We start from the raw sequence: 22,782 nt of genomic DNA, 5'->3' as shown, positions 1-22,782 counted from the left end.
GGAGTTGTAGGAGTTTTTTCTGCTTAACATGCATTGGATTGTGCTCTAAATAGCTCCCTGTAGTAAGCCACATAGTGCGAATTTTTCCATGGGTTTAGTGGAAGCTGTGCTGCAATTTAGACATGTAACAATTAATCCTGTTCCAGTAAAAAAGACTGACCTTATTGTTTGTTATATTGTGTAGTAAAGTGGAGAATTGACCTTAATTTAGAAATGTTATTTGTGGTCCATAAAATTAAAGGGATAATATTGGCCTAAAGCAATTTCTTGAGAAATGTTTGTACAAGGAAAATATATTTCTCTTTTGCTCTTCTCACAGAGTTCTACTGGTCATAATTTGTTCAGAATATCAAAATGGTAGGGTGTGGATCTTTAAGTCAGAATTATAATACAAAATAAACTTGTTTGTTTGGATTGTATATATTTATTTTATGCTTCTAATGTTTTATCGATATTAAACACCAGTGTGTTACTTGCTCCATATTGCTATCTTTCCTGGAAGCTTGAAACTGCCTGAATACTTGAACATATGAAGATTTCAAGTGGGTAGAGCAATGGGGCTATGTGCACTGGGTATTTCCTGCCCTCCCAGTTCTTATCTTGCTGTACTGAATTGGCAAGAACTGAAAAGGACCTCTGCTTGCATTTGCTTGAATGCGAGTACAACTCTGTGGTTACTGGGAACACTGGTAAGATGTCTGTGATTGTGTGGAGAGTTCTTCTGGCATTCAAGTGAATGCAAGTAGAATTTTCTTTCAATGTCTGAACTTAGAGGTGGTGGGGCACGAGAGCGGGAGACGTAGGAGGTGGGGCCACCCACTGTGAAACTCACTTTTAGGCCTCCTATGTTCAGGTAAAAACCTGGACGGGATTTAATTTAACAGTTCAGATGAATTTCTCTTCTTAAGGGCTTCGTGAACCCCCAGGGGTGCCTCAATGATTCTTTCGTTTTTGCTTCAGCCTCCAGGTCTTCCAGTCAAAAGAAGGAGAGGTCTCCCCGCTGCCCTCTTCGTGTTACCACTTTGGATAGCAACGTAAGAAAGAGTGGACACGTTGAATTTTGCGAGCCTCTGGTTTCTTTCAGGTCAGTTTGAAAGCAAATTAGTGCTCTGCCTTTGTTATTGGGCAGCGCTACCCAACCAGTCAGCTTGCATGACGTGACAGCCCTCTGTGGATGGTTGAATCCATGGTGAGGATGCAGTGCATGCTATCATTTTTCATTTCTAGTTTGGCATGTTGCGTGAACCCAGTGATCAGGGCAATGTCGGGGTTGAACCATCCTCCTATAACCCTAGAATATGGGAGAGTTTCATAAACTACCTTTGTGGGGTTTGCATAACATGCAGACGAGAGCAGGGGTTGGATATGCAGTGGTATCTTGTGGGTAAAATAGTCCTGGATGAGCCTTAGATGTGCCAGGTCACCACTGAATGTAAATATCAGTGCTTGGGGGAACATTTCCTAATCACTTATTTCCCACCCCTTTGTAAATCCTTTCAGGAATGGTTTCCTCTTAAAGGAAGTATTATACATATGCTTTACTCTGAAGAGTAACTTTATGTTGAAGTTAAAAGCCATATTATAAGAAATTAAATAAAAATAAGGAGTAATTTGAGAACTATTAATAATTTTTCAGTGAAAACTGCTCCACCTAAGAGAAATTCAATATAACATCTATTTTTTTGTCTAATGTATGTTGTTTAGAGTTATTTACTTCTCCCCACCTTTATTTCTAATGTGCTTCTGTTAGAGATGCTGCATGGTCCCCATCATACAAAACCTCTTGCCAACCGGAATCTAGATGTTTAAAACTTAAAGATGCAGGGAGCATAAAGAAGACTGAAGGAATGAGCTCCATGGCCTATGGAAAAGGTGAGCAGAGCAGAGATTTCAAAAGCCCATCTTCTGCTGATGAAACTGTTGTTCGATACTTGAATGACCGACCGGCGATTGATGCCTTGCAAAGTTCTGATGTTTTCTTTGAAGCTGTAACTCCTACAAGATCAGAGGAGGAAAAGACTGAGGGATCCAGAGGAGATGAGTACATTAAAACATCTCTGAGCACCACAACACAGGATACTGAACTAAAAGAGTTACAGTTGGTAGAATCTTCGGCTTCTTCTGCCAGTACTTCCAGTGCCCACAGACTAGATATCTTGAGGAATCGTCAGCATGATGCTAAACTGGAAAAGCTGAAAGAACGAATCAGGAAGCAGTGGGAATATCCAGAAGAACTAAGTAGCAGAGGGCATCGTCTGGAATATGCAGATCATCCCATTCTTGTTGCAGCTCCTGAGAATGCAGTGACTCCTAAAGTCAGAAAAGTGGCAACTGCACCTCCTGGTCCTTCTTATAAAGGTATATTGTTCCTGAACTGAATCTGTTTGCCGAGAAACATCTTCGTTTCACTCGTGAAAGCTGTGATTTCTATTACAGTTCTTGGGATTGGTAACGTGCCCACCTAAGACTGAAACATTCTAAACCAATGAAGTTTTCATTCGTTTCTGAGCATCCAAAGAATGCATTTGGATTTTCTATGTTGCTTTTTTGTTGTTGTTCACTTGGTTATATTTGATTAAGGATCAATCAACAAGGTTTAGATTGTGAGACTCTCTTTTCAAAAATAATTGAGTTTAGTTCTTTGGGGTTCTTTGTCTTTGTTGACTCATGGCACCAGCATATTTTACTAAGACACTTTTCTGTTACAGCAGATGTTGAAATTAGTGGCCACCTATGTCCAGTCAATGCCCAAGATAAGGTCTCCTTTTCCACATGTCTGCAGACGTTGGCCAGTCATATATATCTTTGTATTATGACATTGCACTGCTTTTGCCTCCCTTTGCAATTCAGGAAGCTGTTTGTTTTTGTTTCTAGTAATTTCACATTATATTATTTTTCTGGTAATCATAAACATCGCTCAGCTCATCTGTTTTATATAGTGCAGGTACAGAATCTGAGTATCTTTAGGTAACAAATATAACAGATGCTTAAAACCTATTAGTTCTGTAAACTCTCCCAACTATAGCTGTTTGTTCAATGTTAGGTTTCAATTCATCGGAAGCTAAGATTCGTACTCCCGATGGAAAGGTGTGGCGGGAAGAGGAATTTCTCAATCTCAGCAGAGAGTTATGTCGAGACTTGGAACTCCAGTTAGCAGGTGAGTACTAAGCCTAATCTTAATAATATCCATATGCAAAGCAAAGTTCTGTGACATGTCTAACAGACTTAAGTAACATGTAAATTGACAGATGACAATGCACAGCTCTATTTCTTAGACTTCCTATAAATTAAATGCCCAGAATGATCATGGACATCAAGCTTCACGTCTCATGCTCAAGGTTTCTGGCTTCAGTGCATGATGATGTGTGTTACAGTTCTAACAAGCTACAGAAATTTCGTCTTGTTTAGGAAGGCATGCTGCTATAGTTCTGATAGTCTAGAGTAGATAGTAGGTGTGCCTTGGTTATAATGCACCATTCTTCTAGCTATGCTAATGGGTCTCTCACTGTTTTTCAGAAGAAGATATGAAAGATTGGAAAGAGGCACCTCCTGCAAAAACCAAGGAGAGAAAAGCAGTTAGAACAGTGCGCAAAATTCAGAAAGTGGCACATCTTCCGAATCCTGATTCCAAACCAGGTGCAGGAGAATTTAAGTCTAACCTTTACATATAAATGTTGGCCTGTGCACTTTAAGGAAGAGTAAATAACTTGTGGCCTTCCAGATGTTTGGCCTGCAGCTGTCCTCAGTCCTAGCCTCATAACCAACAGTGAGGGATCATGGGAGTTGTAGGCCATCTGGAGAGCCCACTCCTACATGAAATAGAGTAGAGTTTAATTTCCTTTCCTTCCTTATCCTACACTAAGGCCAGCACATTTTCTGCCTAAGATGAAGGACAAGATAATGCTCCCATATATTTATTTTATAAATGCTTACTCCGTGTGTTAGAAAACCTTTGCACAGGGCTGCTAACAATATTATAAAAACAGAAATCCCGAACAATATTTAAAGCAAGAAAAAGAAATAAAGTACAAGTGAAATAAAACAGTTAACAGGTGCACGCTGCTAAGTCCTTCAACACTTCCTGGTTGTTTTGCACCGCTTCTGCTAGAGTCTGCTCACTTGCCTGCTCAGCCAGCTTCCTTGGCCTGTATTGAAGCAGTGGCACCAACAGGTACCAGAGGAGCAGCGTGTGCTCATGTCTGATACCTGCTGGAATGCTGAGCTGGTCCTGAGCTGCCACAGTTTGGTAAGACTGCCGGAAGCGGGGGCTGGAGGACCAGCTGAGGAAATGCTGCCGTGCCACAGTGCCCAGCATCTGTCAGCTAATGAGGCAGCCTTGTTTTGCTTAATGAGAGGGCTGGCCCTTTAGGAAGCAACCCTCTGCTGTCGGTGATGTTTTCTTTAAACAACCTTTGTTCTTCCCTGAATTTTGTCATCAATAACTATTTTTTCCGAGAAGTATTGAAAAATTATCCTGTGTTCTATTCTCTTTGGTTCCTTGCTTAGGTTATACCAATGCAATAAGTACATCTTCCTGGCGGGATGGACAAAGACTGGCAAAGAAACTACTGGGTCCCACACCTAAAGTAGAGCAGCAGGACAAGCAGCCAGTATCTAGTGACAGAATAGGGAAGGATCGGGCCACTAAACCTGGTGAGCTGAATTCTGTATTGCATCACTGTTTTCTACTGTAATTTTTAAGAGGTGCTGCTCAGGTGAGTGCAGAAAGTCTCCTTGTGCCACAGAAAGTGTCTTATCCAGTTGCTTGCAGTTTTCTTTGTTAGAGAAACCTGCCAATTAACAGCAGTGAAACCATTCTCAGTTCCAGCCTCATTTAACACTGTGGCATCAGATGAACTCTCTCTGCATATGATGTGCTAAGGAAATAATGCTGCATCACAGTTATCTTTCAGTTGCCTATTGGAAGATTACACTGATGGGACTAAGTTCCCCATCCACCCTGAGGGACAGAGGAGTTTCTGTGCAGCAAGTCGCATGCAGCTCTAATTGTGATAGGATAATGGAATTGGGACCTTGCCTGGATTAAGCTGCTCAGTTTATTTCTAATAAGTAAAACAGCCTAAGGACATAAGGCACTATAACTGAACTAGACTTGCTTTTTCACCCCAGGGACTGCAACCAAAGAGATCAAAGTAACTCTCTCATGAGAGCATAAAACTTAATTATATTGCCTTTTGGAAATCCAGTTAGATAATTTTCAACTTCTTCTTCCTTGGCCTGGACTTATCAGAATTTTTGGGTCGGTATGATGTCCAGTTCCACCCTTTAATTGCATTCTGCCTGGCATTCTGCTAACACAATCTTGTCCCACAAAGACTGTTGAGACCCTTGATGATGCTTGGTCTAGTTTCCGTGGAAGGACTAAGTCTCCTGCTTTGTATTTATGAAGAGCTGCCACATTGGAGACCTCTGTGGTATGAACTCATGCTTGGTTCAGAATCATTTTACACTACAAATGCCCAAACCTCTGTCGTGGCTTTAAGCAGGATAACCAGGGTGGTCCAGTGTTACTTTTTTATGCATAGTGGTAATCTTTAATGGCCCATCTCCATAGTTGTAGAGCCCATATGCTTTCCATCCATAACTTGCTCCCCTGTTCTGTTAACTGGTCACTTGCATTTCCCAAATTACATTTTTCTGTCTGGAACCTTAGGGTAGTTAAACGTAATGTAGTTAAATGTTTTCACCTCTTATATATGTCAGTGTGATTGGTTTAAAACAAAGTGCTATTGCTAACATGCCTGCCCTACATAGCATCCATGAATATATGATGTGTTTATGTTTCCCACTTTCTAGGATCCCACACTGGAAAGGCAGAATCTGATTTCAAATTGGATGTCACCATTAAAACTATTGCAAGAAGTCCTGAACGATCACGGAGTAAAGTAAGAGTAGAGAATAACACAAAGAAGAAGGATTCTACTGTTCAGGATGCAAAACTGGGAGAAGACCATGTAAATAAGGATTTCTTGCCAGTGGAGATCCGTGGAATTCTTGATGACCTGCAACTGGACTCTGTCTCTCAGGGTACAGTGCAAGAAAGGAATGAAGAAAGCCAGCAGCCAAAATTAGCAACTTCTGCTTTTACCAGGAGCCATAGCCCAACCAAAAGAAAACCGGATGGGCTTTCTGCCAATGAAGAGCCTCAAGTCACATCTAAGAAACGGCATTATGATACTGATGAAGTCCGCCAGTATATTGCTAGACAACAAGAGGAAAGGAAGAAGAGGCAAAATGAAGAGAAGAAAGCACAGAAAGAGGCAACAGAACAAAAGAATAAAAGACTTCAGGAACTTTACAAGAAACAGAGAGAAGCTCTTGCTCATAAGGCAAAGAGCACTCCAGCTCCTGAGTCAGCCACAAAACAATTGCAAGCAACTTATTCTAAACTGTTACTGGAACGAACCTTGCTGGAGGAGCCAAAGCCCCCTGTGCAGGAGGTACACATGCAACTATTTTGAAAGAGTGGGTGGGGTACTTCCTGGCTGATTGAAAGCTTCTTCCCATGTTCATTTTTGGAAAAAAATCTGTTAAGAATTACTAGAAGAAAATAACATATAGTAATTTTTGCACCTGCTTAGTAACATCAAAACTGAAATGTATCTCTGTAAACTATGGGTAGAATATTGAGAAGAGTTGCCTCTGGTTGCTGTGTGAAATGGTCAGGTAGAGTGATTGGAGGGTTTGATTAGAAGCTCAAGAAGTGGGGTGACTCAAAGTCAAATCCCCACTTGACTGTCCAGTTCACTGGATGATGCTGACCCAGTCAAAATATTGCAGCTGAATACACTTTCTGGGGTTGTTGCAAGGATAAAATGTGGGGGAAGAACCACTTATGGCATCCTGAGCTCCTTGGGAAAGGGCAGGATATAAATGTAGTAAAATCCAAAAAAGCATGGCGCTATGGGATTTCTAGGTGGAGGTTCCTTTAATAACTTTTGTTTACTTGACTTTTTGTTTATGGCAAAGTTGGAATCTAAGTAGCGCAAACGAAAGGCAGGTTGCACAAGGGAACTTTTGTCCTTAGTCCAGTCCTCCAAACTCTGCCTAGAAGGCCACTCTGAAGGCCAGGGGATTCTGCCGAACAGCATGTTCTACCCACCTGAATGAATTCCCACCTTTAGATACAACATTGCTGAAGAAAAAGTATTTCTGTGTTGCGAATAAAACTACCTGTGAGCCCTTTAAAGGATTTCAGAAGGAGGTAGGAAAGGATTGACCCACTTCCACACAAATACGTAAGTGTGGGGGCTGTTGAGGGAAGGGGGATTGCTTCAGATATTGCACGGATACCTTGCACAAATTTACTCCAACTCATGGAAAGTGTGCCTGATTTGGAGCACTACCAGCATCCAGTGCAGTTCTAGAAGGTTGCCTGACCTTCCAGGTAGGCTTTTCAGGAAGAGGTAGGAAGTCCGCTTGCAGGAACACCCTTCCATTTGCAGTAGTTGGGATTCATGGCATTATGTTTAATGGGAAAGTGCAGCACATTTTCCAAATAAAGGCCGCTCTTCTTTAGCCTGTTTTACTATGCTTGCCAAACCAAGGCCTGTGGTTGGCTTAGCTAGTTGGAATTGGTTATGTTTTTAAGAGTTTCTTCTTGTCTGTTAATAGTAGGTCTTTTATAAAACAATTTCATTTGTCTTCCCAGTTCAAGCCTGGATATCAGCCATCTGGTGAATCTGACAAAGAGAACAAAGTGCAGGAACGTCCACCCAGTGCATCTTCCAGCAGCGATATGTCCCTCTCTGAACCTCCTCATCCTCTTCTCGGGTAATGAACTGGGGTGTACTTGGGGGTCTTAGTAACCTGCCAGGAAGAACAGTGACCTCACAACATAGCCGTCACAACTATGTATAGGCTTCGCAACATCATCTGTATACCAGTGGAAGATTTTAAATCTGTCTTCCTAAATTCATTGGCATGTTTAAGATTTGGCACTTAAGAATTCTGTATCTGGAGAATCTCATACAATAAGTGGCAGCAAATCCGTCTACTGTAAAGTGCCCTGCAAAGGCAAGGGAATCTTCCCGCTGCTCACTCACAGGCAGACCAGGTCAGAAAAGCCAAAGGAGCGAGAGAAACCCAAGCAGCAAGGGATTTTCTGCTGAAGGGGGGTATTTGGGGTGATTTGTCCCTGTCTCAGCACAATCCTCACCTTTTGAGGTCCTGTGCCCTTTAGCTCCCCACAGGCACTATCTTTCCTCCTTTCCCTAAACCCTTCATACCCTTCCCCTTTTTGATGGGAACCTGAGTTGACTGTCTAACTCTGGATCCCACTAAAATGGGGGTTTTGAGGGGGAGCTCAAGGGGTTGGACTGGGGCATACTCAAGAGGTATATCCCAGTACATATGCATCCTGTTCTCAGTCAGATTCATAGTCTCCCATACTCTGTGCTTGTAAACTTAATGAGAATTCAATGTTTCTCCCCACCAGGAATAACATGTTGGAGCCTTTATGGATTCAGCCAGATCGGCTAGGTTCGAAAGCCCAGCTTCCTTCTTCACAGCCTTCTGTCATGAATGGAGGCCTCTTCTCCCAACTCTTGTCCCTGGATCACATGGGTGTCTTGCAAACAGACTTTGACTCTGTATTATCAACCAGGAAGAGCCACAGCACTGCTGCGGGTTCCATGCCTCTGGCATCTCAGTCATTTATCACATCTGCTGTACAGCCCACCATTAATCAGTACAAAAGTAAATTGGACCGTATTGAAGCCCTGAAAGCAACAGCAGCCTCTCTGTCCAGCAGAATTGAAAGTGAGGCCAAGAAGTTAGCTGGAGCTGGTATTAACCATGGTGCACTGTGGAATTCTGAGCATAACTTATTGCAAGGAGACCAGGGTGATGGTAATTGGGCAAAGGCCTGCAGCTCCCCAGTGAGAGAAGATGACGTCTTTTCAGCCAGGCTTCAGAAGATGCTGGGTACCTGCATCTCTCACACCAGCTTTGATGACAGCCTTCCTGGAGTGGGAAATCTTAGTGAGTTTAAAAAGCTCCCAGATTCTCTCAGCCCTCATACTGCTGCTATCAGCCTTCCAGGCAGCCACAGACCTGAAGGCATGCCAGGAAACCTGACCAAGAAGCAAACTGGTTCCCCTGTCGGAGAAAGCAGAGCTGCATTTCTTCAGAATGGCAGTGTAGGTTCAATCAGTGAGGGGCCACTCAGTGATGGCCTTTTGTCTGAAGAGGAAGAAGAAAGGCATGAGTACCCACCTTTGAAGATGGTCGAAGTATTTAAGGAAAAAGAGTTCTGCGTCGCAAATAAAACAATCTGTGAGCCCATCAAAGAATTCCAGAAAGAGGCAGAGAAGTTCTTGCCTATTTTCACACAGATAAGGACTGCTCCAAAGCCATGGGAAGACCTGTGCAAGGGAAGTCCACACAGTGTCATCAACATTTTTACAAAATCATACCAACTTTATGGAAAAGGTAAGGAAATGGATGATTTATTGCTAACTCCTGTGTCCTCTGGAAGGTACCTCAGAATGTTTGCTTTGGTCCTGCCTGTGAATGGCAGGCAGGGTCCCATCAGCTTGATCTTCTCCAGAGGACAAGGCTACCCTGCCATTCCAGAATGGCCCTGCCTTGTGTCAGTATGACAGAACTTGTGCAAAGTTCTTTTGGTCAGCCAGTGATTCTTGGGGCACATCCTCCCTGTCCTGCATTTATGGCTGACTGTTCATTGTTTTTCTAGCATTTGTTACACATTGAGGATCTCCTCATTGGCAGTTTGGAGGCTGAGTGGTTGCTTCGCTTTTCCATTTTACTCTGGGAAGGCAGGGTAGCCTAACCCTATGTAGAGGATGATGTTGATTGGACCTTGTCTGCTCTCTAAAAGAGGGGCGATTGAAAGGTTCTGGGTTGTACTCCTTGAGGATATAGACTCCTTGCTCATGATATTTACTTGAATTCCTGAGATTTAGCTCTTTTCATGATGCAATAAACCTCCAACTTAGTTTGAGTGACACCAATATTAGTTGATAAATAGTGTCTCTTTTGGAAAAGTTGGCACCTACCACTTTACTCTGGAGTTCCAGTTTTAATAGCTTTGGGATCTCTGTGTGGCATACTTTTGGCTGAGCTTTTGCTGGGATTAGTAGATCCTGCTGAAATTCAGATTACATGACCACTTTTTACAGGATTTGAAGAATGGTCAGGACAAGGCTTGACAACTCAACGACCTTTGCTTCCAGTTATGAGTCCCTCAGCTGGCATTGTTTCTTATGAAGATGACTTCATCTCATCTCAGGGAAGTGGAACTGCAACAGACAAAAAAACTGCTCCTGAGCCCAGGTACCTGTGAACTTACAAATGAAGGGAAAAATTCCTCTGTGCTGAAAAACATTTGGTCATATGCTGCAGGGTTGATTTTGTTCATTAATGGGAGAAATGTTTCCTTATAGAAGAGTACATTGTGGCACAGATGCAAGTGCATGTGTTTAAAACAGCTTTCCAGTGCAAACCTGATACTTTTCATTTGTGGTGTAATGGTGTTTAACACAGTTGCCTTTGAAAAACCAAAATTCTCACATTCAGAATTATTGTAAATATTGCTGAGTTTCCTAAACATTTGCCAAAAGGTTTGAAATTAGGAATGCCAATTATTTAATTACTCACCTTTTAAGACATCGTTCTTGCAATCCTATAAGTAATTACCTGGGAGTAAATCTCATTAAATTCAGTGGGGCTTACTTCTAAGTAGTCATTTATAAGATTGCAATATAAGTGATTTGAATCAGTGTGCATGTTACTGAAGTTCAAGAGATGCATCAATTTGAGGATATTTGAGGCTTTCGGAATTTTAAAACCCCTTGATGCTGTTACATTGTTAGGAGGAGGAATCATTTGTGATTTAATTTCTCATAACAACCATAAATAAATTTGTTTCTAAGAGTTCTCATAGATTAATCAGCTACTGCATAATCCATTACAGATTAAAGCTCCAGCCCAGATGTGTATCTTTTATAGTTCCCAGTGTGCTCTAAAACTCAGCTATTTTTAAAAGCAGTTAAAAGTCCTGATCTTGTCCTTCCTATGGTTTTATAAAGCATATAAAATATTAATTTCTAAAAGAGTTGTCATGGTTAATTTGCAAGGTGGTTTCACTGTGATATGCATTTGTGTAATTGAGAAATATTAGCTGTATTTCAGTTTCCTATCTATCTTGGCAGCAACAGCAGCAGCCCCAGCCTAAAAGAAGAGCTAGCCAGCAGGAAGTCACCTTATGAATTCCAAGCAGTAGACTTTACCCACTATTCTTCAGGGCCACCATCAGCAAGTTCTTCTCGTTCATCTGCATCTTCTAAAAAAAGGGGGGAAAAGGAAAGTAAGTGTCATTTTGTAAATAGTTTGTGCTAGTGCAAGCATATATCTTTGCTGAGTGGGTGTGCCTTTCAGAGGGATGTTGCTGTGAAACTCCTCCAGAGCCTTACAAATTACTATGGTGAAGTCCCTCGTACTTTCTTTCTTCAACAATAACCCGTAGATGGTGATAAAGGACTGTTGCTTCTTAGAATAGTCTTGAGTGACATCATAGCAAGATGTTCACAGGCAAGGGGTGTATGTGTATGTGTTTATATTTCATACTGGGAAAATCCAAAGTATGCTGAAAAATGCTATTTCAAAAAGAGACATTCTTGAAACAATGCAACAGTTGTTGAACATTCTCGATGTCTTCCAGACATTGTGTAATGTTTCAGCTTTTTTTAAAGTAGAGAAAGGGGAGAAAAAAGCATAGCCTTACCTTAAATAATGGTTAGAGGTTTTTTACTTTAATTTATGATACTTCATACCCTGCTTTTCAATATTAAGGAATTCTCAAAGCCACTACAAACTTTTTAAAAACATCAAACAAGATAGTTTATTTTTATATTTAAATATTTTAATGCTATTTTCTAGCAGCATTATAATATTAACGTATTTTGAAGGTCTTTACAAACAGATCTTCACTTTTTGCCAAAAGCAGCAAGTTATGACTCCAACACAGACATTCAGTATTCCATTACTAGGTTTTTGGGACCCTGGCCTAGAAAACCTCTTACATGTCCACCTGCCTCATTTTTATGAAAGAGGAATCATGGAGCAGTATCTCTGACATTGACTCTGAGTGTGTGAGTAGGTCTATGCAAGAAGAGATTGTTTTTAAGATGCCCTGTTCACAGATTGATTAGGGCTTTAATGGTTAAAGACCAACTGCACAAGTTATCTTGATCTGGGAAAAAAGGCAATCGCTGCAAAATGCCACTTGATCACCCATGGAGAGGCTGTCAGTAGGAGTAGCATGGGCGAGACTGCAAAGAGCCAGCAGGACGCTTTGCTTTTCTGGCTGAGTGATTCTCCAGCTGATCTCTGCAACTCACAATTAAATTGCTTTCCCAGGTTCATGGTGGGCTGAACAACCCCTCAACCAAACCACGGGTTATCAAGAGTGGCTTATTACAGCAAATTAAGCACTCCTGTAGGATGCTGTCTGAGTTTGGACAATGCAGCATTTGAGCCCTCTGAGTTAGGCAACTAATTGCATAAGAAGTTTTGTGTTTGAAGCCCTGATCCTCAGTTGAAACTTTCTACATATTTCTGAAATTTAAAAACATCCAGTCTAGTAGTCAAGCGAGAAAAGGCTTTGCTTGTTCTTGGTTTTGTTCTTAATTTGTTTTTAAACTCTCTTTGGCCAACCTGTGTGTTACAGAGCTGGAATCTTTTAGTGGAGTTCCAAGTGCACCTTTGTGGGAAGAAAGCAAACCATCCCCAGAGGCAGACTATGGACAGCAACAGGCAAAGAACCCATTGCCTAACAGCAGCGCCTTTAACAGAGAAGAGCAGAACCCAGATTCTGACAGCACTTTAGAAGAGCTTTCTGGTCACTCCCTGATGAGGTAAAGCAGACCACTAATAGGACCAGGGCTGAGTCATTTGAACGTCTGCCCTTGAATTCGTATATAATATAAGAACCTTTATAGTTCTAAGTACATGATAGGAAGATTCTAACCACAATTTTCCATTTTGTCTGTACCGGGAAATCATGGTTACCGCCTTCAGAACAGGCTCAGGATTTTAAGCCCAGGTTGTACATTTTCAAATCTTGGTTTAATATCCTGGCTAATTCCAAAGCTGGTGATCACAGTTTCTCAGCTGGAGGAAACAGGGCACTGTGGTTAGCTGTAAATGGAGGAACAGAGAGACTGAATGAACAAGCAAGAGGTTGATTCATATGCAGTAAAGTAAGAACTGTGCTGGATCAGACCAAAGGTTATCCCATCTGTAGTAGTCAAGCAGTTGCCTATGGGAGGCCCCCCACAAATAAAATGGCAACCCTTCTCGGGTTCCCAGCAACCTACGTTCTGTGGGTAATTTCAGATATTACTAGGCCTTTGCATTGTGAGAGGGAGCATACTGTCAAACTGGGTTTTAGCTACTACTGTGTGACTACTTCATCTTGGAAAAATAGCTGTTGTTTCAATTCTGGTTTGATTTTTCTATTAGTCTCCCAGAAAAACTAAGATCTCCAAGGACTGCAAGCTCACCTCAGTCTCCAAGCATACAGAAACAGTCAGAACCTGTAGTAAATACAGCAGAAAAAAACACATCTCCAAGCTCTCCAGTGACTGTAGCTCCTGGACCCAAGCCAAGTACTGCTTTCTCTGATATGAACCTTGGAACCAGCAGGATGGGAGTAGGCACTCTGAGTGGTGAGCTAGTCAAAAACAGAGCACAATATTATTTTGGTAGCTTTTAAGAACTGTGCTTTGAGTACATGCATCTAGGTACCTAATAGTGGGTACTTATTTTATAGGTTCCATGCGATTCTCACCTTCTGGTCTCCAGCATCGTATGTCAGCAGAGCTTAACTACTTAAGTGCCATTGAGGAGTCTATGCGCCAGATCTCTGATGTAGAACGGATACGGAGTATATCGCTTGCACAGCAAGAAAGTGTCTCACTGGCTCAAATGCTTAAGGTAACCAGAGAAAGTTCCTCTAGCTTCTGGTTTTACTGGTGTTTGCACTTGCTCTGCAGTATCTCAGCTGGGAAGGAGGCGGGACTGGGAGAACATTCTTCTGAAGATCCAGTGGCATTAATAGTGGCATATTCCTATTAAAGCCACAAAACTAGAAGTTTCTTTTTTCCAGATGGGATACATTTGGGATCTAATGTAACTACAGTTTTCAGAAATACCTGTGACTATAATTTAAAAGCCCAATAATAGGGCTATTTATTGTAGTGATGTTGCTTTTATTGTAGCAACGTAGGAGTGTTTCCAGATGAGGCCGTTATCACACCATTGCCAGGACTCATTCATGGAATTTTACAGATGTCCAGATGTTATCATCTTCCATTCATAGCCTTCCTATGTTTTTCCCTGAGGCTTTAATCCTTTTTTCATCACACAGAAAATCAGTTAAGGAGAAAAATACTGAATTGTTGCACACTGCCTTCTACTTGTTCTGTATAGGAGCTCCTGACAGTTAGGACCCCTAGGGTATGGAATGGGCTTGGCTGAAGCCCCATTAGTGAGGGTGTTCAAGGATAGGCTGGACGTGCTTATGGTAGGGATGTCATGAGTGGAACTGGCTGCAGCTGGGGTCAGACTAGATGGCCCAGTAGGGCCCTTCTGACTCGCTCTGTTTCTCTGTTTCTATGTCTAAAATCATGTTTGGTGGGATCAAGATGAAAACTGTGAAGCAAAAGGGAGTCTAAATATTTAGGAATCAGATACTGAGGCAATTTTTTTCCTTAGCTGATGAAAATTAGTGTGACGGCCTTGAATGAATTTTAAACAAGAAGACAGGATATAAATTGAAATGCTAAAACTAAACTAAGCTTACTCTGCAGGCACAACAGCAGCGCCATGAGCGGAACTTGGCTCTCCTGAGGCTCAAGGCAGAGCAAGAGGCCTTGGAAAGCCAGAGGCAGCTGGAAGAAGCAAGGCAGAAGGCAGCTCAGGTAGGTGGCCTTGCGAGTAATAGGAAAAGGTATCCTGTGGAGAAAGTGGTACGAATGAATTTGAGTCTGAGTCTCCCAAATGGGAAGGTTAAGAAGCAAAAAGAGTTTGACCCATTTTAGAGGAAAGTCATATATGTGTGTGTGTGTGTGTGTGTATGAGCTGTATATCCTGCTTTTTTCTTTTTAAAGAACTCGGAGTGGGTTGCATCCTCATCCTGCTACTTTCAATCTTACCCCACAGTAACCACCTATGAGTCTGTCACTGGCCCAAAGTCACCCAGTTGGCTCCATGGCTGAGCTGGGACTAGAACCCAGATCCCCTGAGTCCCAGTCCCATGCTCTTAACCACTACACCACATGGGCTTTCATGAGAGCTACAGGCTCTCAGGAGTAAGGAGTCTGTCTTTCCAAGATAGTACATTTTCCCACACCTTTCTCTAAATGGCGAAGGATGGTTATAACATGAGAGGGATAATCAAGTCATGTGGATTTGATGCTAAACTGAAGTTCAGTGTGGGGTGGCTGACCAGGAAGGGACAGGGAGAGCCTTCCTACAGTTATCAATGGTCTTGTAATTGCCAGTTTAGATTGCTGCAATATGCTGCATGCAAACCTGCCATTCAAGAGTGCTTGGAAACTTGTGTTCGTGCAGAATGCTAACTGCTGGCCTGTTTCTCCGCTGCTGTGGAAAAACATAAAAGAACAGCTTCATGCTCTAGGTTTCGGAGGCATAAACAGCGCAATGATAACTTTTTATCATTCCCTTTCCTGATGGAGCATCACCCCAATTTAGCTTCCTGTCCCAGTTGAGTAGCATGTGTTTTTCTTCTTTCTAGAACACAGTTCCTACCAACTGAGCTTTCTATCATTTTCCTTTTCCACTTGCATCTCCTGCCAGTTCCCCATATTTGGAAAGTCTGACTCTGAGAGGGTAAATTATGACTTCTCTGCTGATGTTAGAACTCTTTTCTTGCCAGTCTTTTATTTTGGTTATTATGTGAATGCTCTGGCTCTCTTGGAGTTTTAAATGCTGCTTTTTGTGTTGAGATGCTGTTATTTTAATGACTTGATTCCTACCCATTCTTAGCATCTCTATTGGAATAAGAATAATACAACATTTTCCTATACGTAAAGTAATAGAGTTGCTAAGTTACCAACAGAACTCATTGAAGAATCTTACCAGTCCTGAAACATTTTTAGTGGCTGCTGAGCACAATTCAGAATGTCGGTGACTTTACCTTGAAAGTCCTTAGGCACCTTTGGTCCTGAATACCTGAAGTTTTTCCTTCTCTGATATGAGAAGGAAATGCCTCAGCTCTAAGATTTATCTTTGGAATCCTTTTTCAGGAGCCTTTGCCTTTTGAGTTGGTAACTGGAAAAAGGACCTTTCTTCCTCAAGTATGCTCCACCAACTTAATAGTGCCATCTTTATTCCATAAATATGGCAGTGTAATACCGTTCCCTTTCGTTTTTTTGCACATGCAACAAAATAGACTTCTATTGTTGAGAAATGTTTCCCTATGTCAAGAGTCTGAGTTTCCATATTGAGGCTCCTCAGGTCATGGTGAGTTGGCACTATCTTTGAAAATAAATGAAAAACAGCAACTTCATTTTGTCACCTTATCTAGGCCCATGCAGAATCGCAGCAGCAGCTGGTGCAGTCTCAGCAGGAGGCAGCAGAAGCTCTTCAGGAGGCAACATGCAAGATGGCAGCTCAGCAGGTGGAGGCAGCTCTGCTGACCACAGATGCTGCTCGTGCGATACGGGAGGTGAGATCCTGCTGTGAAATCTTTAGCACATTTGGCCTTGTGTTAAAAGATTCCTGCAGAAAATCAGCCTTTTGCTATTGCTGCAGCAGCTTTACTGGGAAAGGAAACCTCATTTCCCAGTTGAGGGGTGGATTTTTAAAAATTATAACTTGCCGAGACTTCAAGGCATTAACCCAAGAAAAGTATCCCAGCACTTGTGATACTGATGTCTCTCTGTGCTCCTTTCTTCAGATGACTGAACTTGCGCGAACGCAGATCTCAGATGCCATCAATGTTCCTTCAGCTCCAGTTACCACCTTGTTTGACCAAGAGCGGAAGCACCACTCAGCATTTATAAAGCAACTGCAAGCCCATAACATGAACAGGTATTTTAGTTTACTTGTAGAACATTAGTTGTGTAAACAGTTTAAGGAAATTTCTAAGGAAAGACAACAAGAGCATTTTTAGTTGTGGCATTTGCCTTACGGTGTTCTTGTCTGACTTACTGTAAGGCCTTAAGGAAGTCCTCACACAATCCTGAATTCATCTCCTTTTGTTGTAAGTTTTGCAGGGGAAGAGAAGAAATGGAATGGTGTGCGTGCACGTTTTAGCTTAGCATATTGAATGCAGAGCCCCATGAAACCAGTTTCTACCTGCCATGTCAAAGCCCTGTTTCAGGCCCCAAGGCAGGATGAAATTTTCTACACTCTCTCAAGCATTTTGTCCTGTGTTGGAAGGGGAAGCTCTTGCAATATGTGAATGGTGCCCTGCAGTGTCAAGTGTCAGGAATTCTCTCCTGCTCTCCCATTGACTGGATGAAGGTAGACCTGTTTTCAGAATGCACAAGCAGCTTTTTGCAGAAAACAGATCTCATACATTTTTCTGCTTGCTTGTGTCCACTGATACTTCACTGAATGTTTCTTATCTGTTTATTTTACTGTAACTAGAATATCTGAGGCTTTTTCTTCAGCGAGTTAAATCAGTCAGCTGGTTTGTTCTTCAAAATAATGCAAACCTGCTTGCTTTTCTTTAACAGGAAATCAGAATCAGTTACCCCTTCACAAAGTAAAGAGGAGACAGGTGACTCAAAGCATAATTACTCTCCCTCATTTGATAGTTATTCAGAATCATCAAGATCCAAGGCACATGATCAGAGGTAAGAACCAAGATTCATACAATCATCATCAGTTATACATTTAACAAAGGAAGACTGTTGGGCTGTACTTTGATGCAGATTTAGTTGGCTTGTAAATTACATTCCTTTAGTTGGCTGAAATCGTTCCAATCTCTCCTCCTTCAGTGCTTATTTCTGCTTCTTTTTGTGAAAAGAGTCAGCCTAGAATGCCCTTAATATACTTGCTGTGGTTACAGAGAGGCAAATTGCAGGACATGCCAGTTTACTTCTCCAGATCACTTAGATTTGATGAAGGGTGGGACAGACAACCTCTGAAATAAACACAGACTGTGTTACTTGTTTCGGGAACTTCATCTGGCTGTCAAGAGTCCTTTCAGATGAATGAAGTGCAGGGGAAGGCGTTAGGCTATTTCTGTTGATGCTATTTTTACTGTGGTTTTAATTGTGCTGCTTTATGCAATATTAACAGTCTAGCTGATCTAATTACATTTTTAACTTTGGGCAATTTGTATTAATGTTTTACTTGTTTAACTTTAATATTGTAAAGCTTGAGTCCCAGTACTGGGAATAAATGGATTATGATTTTGATTATAATAGAGCTACCAAACGGAATGCTGCCCACTATGTATAGTAGTCCACTGGAGTTCTATACAATGGAGCTGCCATTCTAGGACTAAAAATGTAATAAGGTTTCAAACAGAGGGCAGGCCAAGCATACCAATTAGTACGTAGCTGATTGGTCACTAGGGAGCAGGCCTGTGGTAATTTGATAGTCTGACATGCTTGCAAATGGAAAAATTTAGTGCAGTCGTTGAGAAAGAAGAGCATTTGGAGCTGTTCATTTGTGCAATTGTCCACTGTTGGCATAAAGAAGATGTGTATCTCTTGCTTTCATTATCCTAAGGGCTGCTTCAATATTGACCTTTCCAATTCTTCTTCAAGATTAACTTGCCTGCTTTTATTTTGCCTGTTTATAAAGCAGCAGCAGCAGCAGCAGCAACAGCAGCAGTGGCAGCCGCCGCCGTAGCCATCAGGAGAGCCCATCTGTTCCATCCTCAAAGGAGACGAAGAAACATTCACGGCGTGAAAAGCCAAGCACCTCCATTGAAGAGGAAGCTCCTGTGGCTGTGAACGATTCCCTGCAGAGTAATAGTATTCCATCCATTCCCGATGAGAGAGGTCAGAATTCCAAAAAGAACTTAAAGGAACTGACATTCACCCCACGTCTTACTCTAGTCTCTTCTTCTTTGTATTCTTACCCTGCTCTTTTAATGGCTCTGCTGGGTTCCCATAGCAATAATACAGAAAGGGGTGAAATAGTTTTACTTGCTTTTGCATGTGCCTGTCTTCCCCCAGCTCAAGTGTCTGCTGTTATTTTTCATAGGCCTTCTTCTTGTTAGCCAGCCTCTTTGGCATCCTGATCTGCTGGGGAACCTGCAGCCTAATATTCAACACTATGATTGCTGCATGGAGCCCTGGCCAACTGTTGATTCCACTTCCATTGTTCTGGGAGCTGCTGGCTGGCTGTTCCTGCTTTCATTGCTCTAGGAGACATTCTTTCTTTTAGAAATTGATGATACGCTTGTTCATTTATTTAGGATATTCTTGGATCTTGCCTCACTCAATGAGTGCTGAAAGTGATGCACAGTAAATATAGAGAAAAATATACAAGCCTAAAACATTTTAAAACCGGGAAGGAATGATAAAAACAAAGTAGCATTAAGTCTTTAAAACTTGGTGGAACAATATTTTCATAGCAAGGAGGAGGCTAGTCCCAATTCTTACAAAACTGGGGTGATGCTGCATGAAAGGCCCTGTTATGAGAGCCTATCAACATTACTTTTTTAGGAGATGGGGCTCGCAGCAAAGCATCAGATGATTAGAGCAAATTTCAGGCAGGCGCATACAGAAGGAGGTGGTCTTTCAGATAGCCTGGCCCAAGCCTTTCAGGGCGCTATAGGCAAGAACCAGCATCCTGAGCTGGAAGCCAGTGCAGCGGTTTTGAGAGTGCTGTTATGTGGTCTGTAAAATGCACCCCAGGCAAAGCTACGACCATGGCATTTTTCACTAGCTGATGTTTCTGGATACCCTTCAAGGGCAGCACCATATCAAGCATGTTGCAGTCATCCAAACGTGTGGTGATTAAGGCAAGGGATTCGGATTCACCCTTCCTCCAGAGTGGCACAACTGGCCTGCTAACCAAAGCTGGGCCATGGCTTTTCTGGCCACTGCTACCACTTTATTATCTGGGAGCTGTATTGTAGTCAAGAGCCCTGCCAAAGCTGCCTGTGTGACCCTTCAGAAGGAGTGATGTGCTATTCCGAACCGGTATACAAGTTGGGTTGCTGGCCGACAGGATTTCCACCTTGTCTGAACGATGGTGCAGTGTGTTTCCCCACATTCGGTCTCGCTTGAACCAGGTCTATTCTCTATAACACATTTAGGGTGCAGCCCTATTGACTGTGCCCTTTTCACCATATGATCAAGTGCTTTGCAAATGTTGCATTGCTGGTGTTAAATACTGCTTTCATTCATCCTTGCACATCTCCACTTTTGGTCATGCAATCAATACTTATTTAAGTTTGGGTATTATGTGTGGCTGCCTGGAGTGCCAATTTTCATGGTAGAAAGGGAGGGTAAAAATAAAAATGAAAAGATATGCATTGCTTACTTAGGTAAGGCACACATTGCACCTTTGGGACAAAACTTGTTTCATATAATGTCTTGTTTTTTGGTGAAAACATTAACTTGAATACATCTCTCTTGCGCGTGTGCACTCTCTCTCTCTCGCTCTATTTTTTTCTCTTCAGATTCTGCCTCTGTTGCTACAGAATATTCTCTAAAATTTGATGAATCTATGACAGAAGATGAGATTGAAGAAAAGTCCTTCCGGTCCTTACTCCCTTCCGAGAGTCACCGCCTGTTTAATTTGAAGAAACGAGATCACCGAGATTATTCTGATGAGGAAGCTTCTCCTGGAAAGACCACCTTATCACCTGTTAAAGTATGTTTTCATAGTTTCATACTCTTTGGCTATGCATGTTTTGGCCAATTTCATTGTTTTCAGGCCCTGTTTGTGAACTTCTGTTTTTAAAAATTGCATGCATGTACACACACAGCACAATTGTGCAGTAACATTACTAACAATCATTTGTAAAGCAAAAAGACAGCCGCCTCACTAGAAAAAAAAGTGAGTGAAAAAACCTGCAGCAAAGTAGAAATTCTAATTACTTGATGGATATTATCCCATTAGTCTCCGCCAAAATGTATCTATATTGGCACTTTTTTCTAAAGAGTTTCCTAGAAAATTAAACCCATATATTTCAGTAAGATTTACATAAATGTGTATTTGCATAGACTTTTGGGAGCTTAGCTAATACCTAATTTTACATGAATTTTATTCCTGATGTAGTCATAACCTTTAGATGCCACCGAGATTGTAAATCTGAGTTTTTGCTCTGTGCTGCCTCAAGAATGAATACTAATAGAAACCCTTCTTAAGGTTACTGTAGCTTTCTTTGGCAGGGCTCATGTGCCTTTTAACAGGTGACTAATAGGCAGGAATTCAGCAGATGAAATTTCCCTCGGCATGGATACAGGAATGTGAGCATTCCCAGTCTTTTGGGCCTGCCCTGCCCAATGGAAGGAGGCAGAGCCTGGTTGCACTTGGTTACTGAGGAAGAGAAAGCAGAAGTCATTTTGATAGCATCACACTGACCAGGAGACCGTAGTTTGGAAGGCTGATGATGCTGTCTGTCAACGCACTGGGGGTTTCCAGAGTGGCTACAATCACTATCCCAGGGCCTAGTTTGGCATCTTTAACATCACATGTCCTAGCTAACAGCATGGAGGCTGCTCAGCACGGACCGGAGAAATCTGGATACTTGGTTGAAGTGCTGGGCACTCTGTTGACATTAAGTGCAGCCTGCCAGCGGCCTATGGCACTGCTTTGAAAACCTATTTTGGAGTGCTGCACTAGCAATAATAAAGTTACAAGTCACAAAGATGTGTCATCTATCTTAGAATTTCTGTGGGACAGCCTCAAAAGGTCTTAGCCCCAGGACCCTGAAACGCCAAGTGTTGGTGCTCAAGAGCATTCTGGGGTGCAAGGTAAGAGGTTTTCTTTTAGTTTTTTTTATATGATTAACGTATTTTTAAACCACATTTCTGGACAAAGACCAGCATCAAATGCAACACTGTAACGTACAAACTGAAACATTAGCACATTCAGAGATTAGCACAAACTGAAACATTAGCACATTCAGAGATTAGCATTAGAGTTTGAAATGTTTTGAAACAGCTAGCTAAAGACCCTAGAATATGCACAATCTGCAATGACTAAATAGTAAGCCACTAGCATGTTATGTTGCAACGGGTTCCACATATTTTGAAGGAAGTTCCTGTTTTTTCCAGTCCACTCTGGCAGAAAGAGAGAACTTCCTGGCTAAGGAGTCACAAGTGCGATCCAGTCCTGCCTTGTTCTGTTCATAGGGGTGGTCCCAAAGAGTTGAGAATGCCCTCTTTTGTCCCTCTGGAGCAGGGATGAGCAGTGAGCCCCTGTTTGTTCACATGCTGAAGCTTTGCTTTTCAGTCAGTTTTAAAAAACACATATGAGCCCAACCAGCACCCTCTCGTGCAGTGAAGACAGGAGTGCCCTTTCCCTCTGTTGTACTCTGTGCCTCCGTGGGTGTGTGCTTAAACTGTTTAGACATACAAGATTATGCCAATTTAGACACAGTATGCTTCCCCCTTTGAGAATGCACCATTGAAAACTCAGTCCCCTCCCACCTGGGCAAGGTGCCCCTTCTCTTTAGCCACCTGAAAGTAGAAGCAAGTAACCTGCTCAGTTTTTTCTGAGAGAGGAAAAGTAAACCTGTTTCTGTGCTATCTCTAGGCCCTACCAAATTCAGGACAGGAAAAAAAATCTTCATGT

The 22,782-nt window shown here is 42.0% G+C and overlaps 1 protein-coding gene across 10 annotated transcripts in view; it reads left to right on the top strand.

The window, feature by feature from the left end:
• CEP350 (centrosomal protein 350) overlaps window positions 1-22,782 on the top strand; it is a 77,051-nt gene that overhangs the window by 19,779 nt on the left and 34,490 nt on the right. For 4 of the 10 annotated variants that reach the window (XM_044439213.1, XM_044439218.1, XM_044439210.1 and 1 more), the window contains exons 5-24: window positions 961-1,084; window positions 1,751-2,358; window positions 3,044-3,157; window positions 3,517-3,636; window positions 4,507-4,653; window positions 5,818-6,461; window positions 7,673-7,794; window positions 8,459-9,453; window positions 10,164-10,317; window positions 11,196-11,350; window positions 12,713-12,899; window positions 13,507-13,712; window positions 13,817-13,980; window positions 14,856-14,966; window positions 16,595-16,735; window positions 16,967-17,100; window positions 17,751-17,870; window positions 18,829-19,028; window positions 20,660-20,853; window positions 21,873-21,959. In XM_044439213.1, the coding sequence (XP_044295148.1) occupies window positions 961-1,084; window positions 1,751-2,358; window positions 3,044-3,157; window positions 3,517-3,636; window positions 4,507-4,653; window positions 5,818-6,461; window positions 7,673-7,794; window positions 8,459-9,453; window positions 10,164-10,317; window positions 11,196-11,350; window positions 12,713-12,899; window positions 13,507-13,712; window positions 13,817-13,980; window positions 14,856-14,966; window positions 16,595-16,735; window positions 16,967-17,100; window positions 17,751-17,870; window positions 18,829-19,028; window positions 20,660-20,853; window positions 21,873-21,959 (4,727 nt within the window). The remainder of the gene's footprint in view (window positions 1-960; window positions 1,085-1,750; window positions 2,359-3,043; window positions 3,158-3,516; window positions 3,637-4,506; window positions 4,654-5,817; window positions 6,462-7,672; window positions 7,795-8,458; window positions 9,454-10,163; window positions 10,318-11,195; window positions 11,351-12,712; window positions 12,900-13,506; window positions 13,713-13,816; window positions 13,981-14,855; window positions 14,967-16,594; window positions 16,736-16,966; window positions 17,101-17,750; window positions 17,871-18,828; window positions 19,029-20,659; window positions 20,854-21,872; window positions 21,960-22,782) is intronic. The other 6 variants (XM_044439219.1, XM_044439216.1, XM_044439217.1 and 3 more) reach the window with 5 other exon arrangements.

Source organism: Varanus komodoensis, unplaced genomic scaffold (assembly GCF_004798865.1).
Source record: "Varanus komodoensis strain SLA01 unplaced genomic scaffold, ASM479886v1 scaffold34_1, whole genome shotgun sequence".
In the NCBI taxonomy this organism is placed as follows: Eukaryota; Metazoa; Chordata; class Lepidosauria; order Squamata; family Varanidae; genus Varanus; species Varanus komodoensis.
This window is presented reverse-complemented; position numbering and strand designations above follow the sequence as displayed.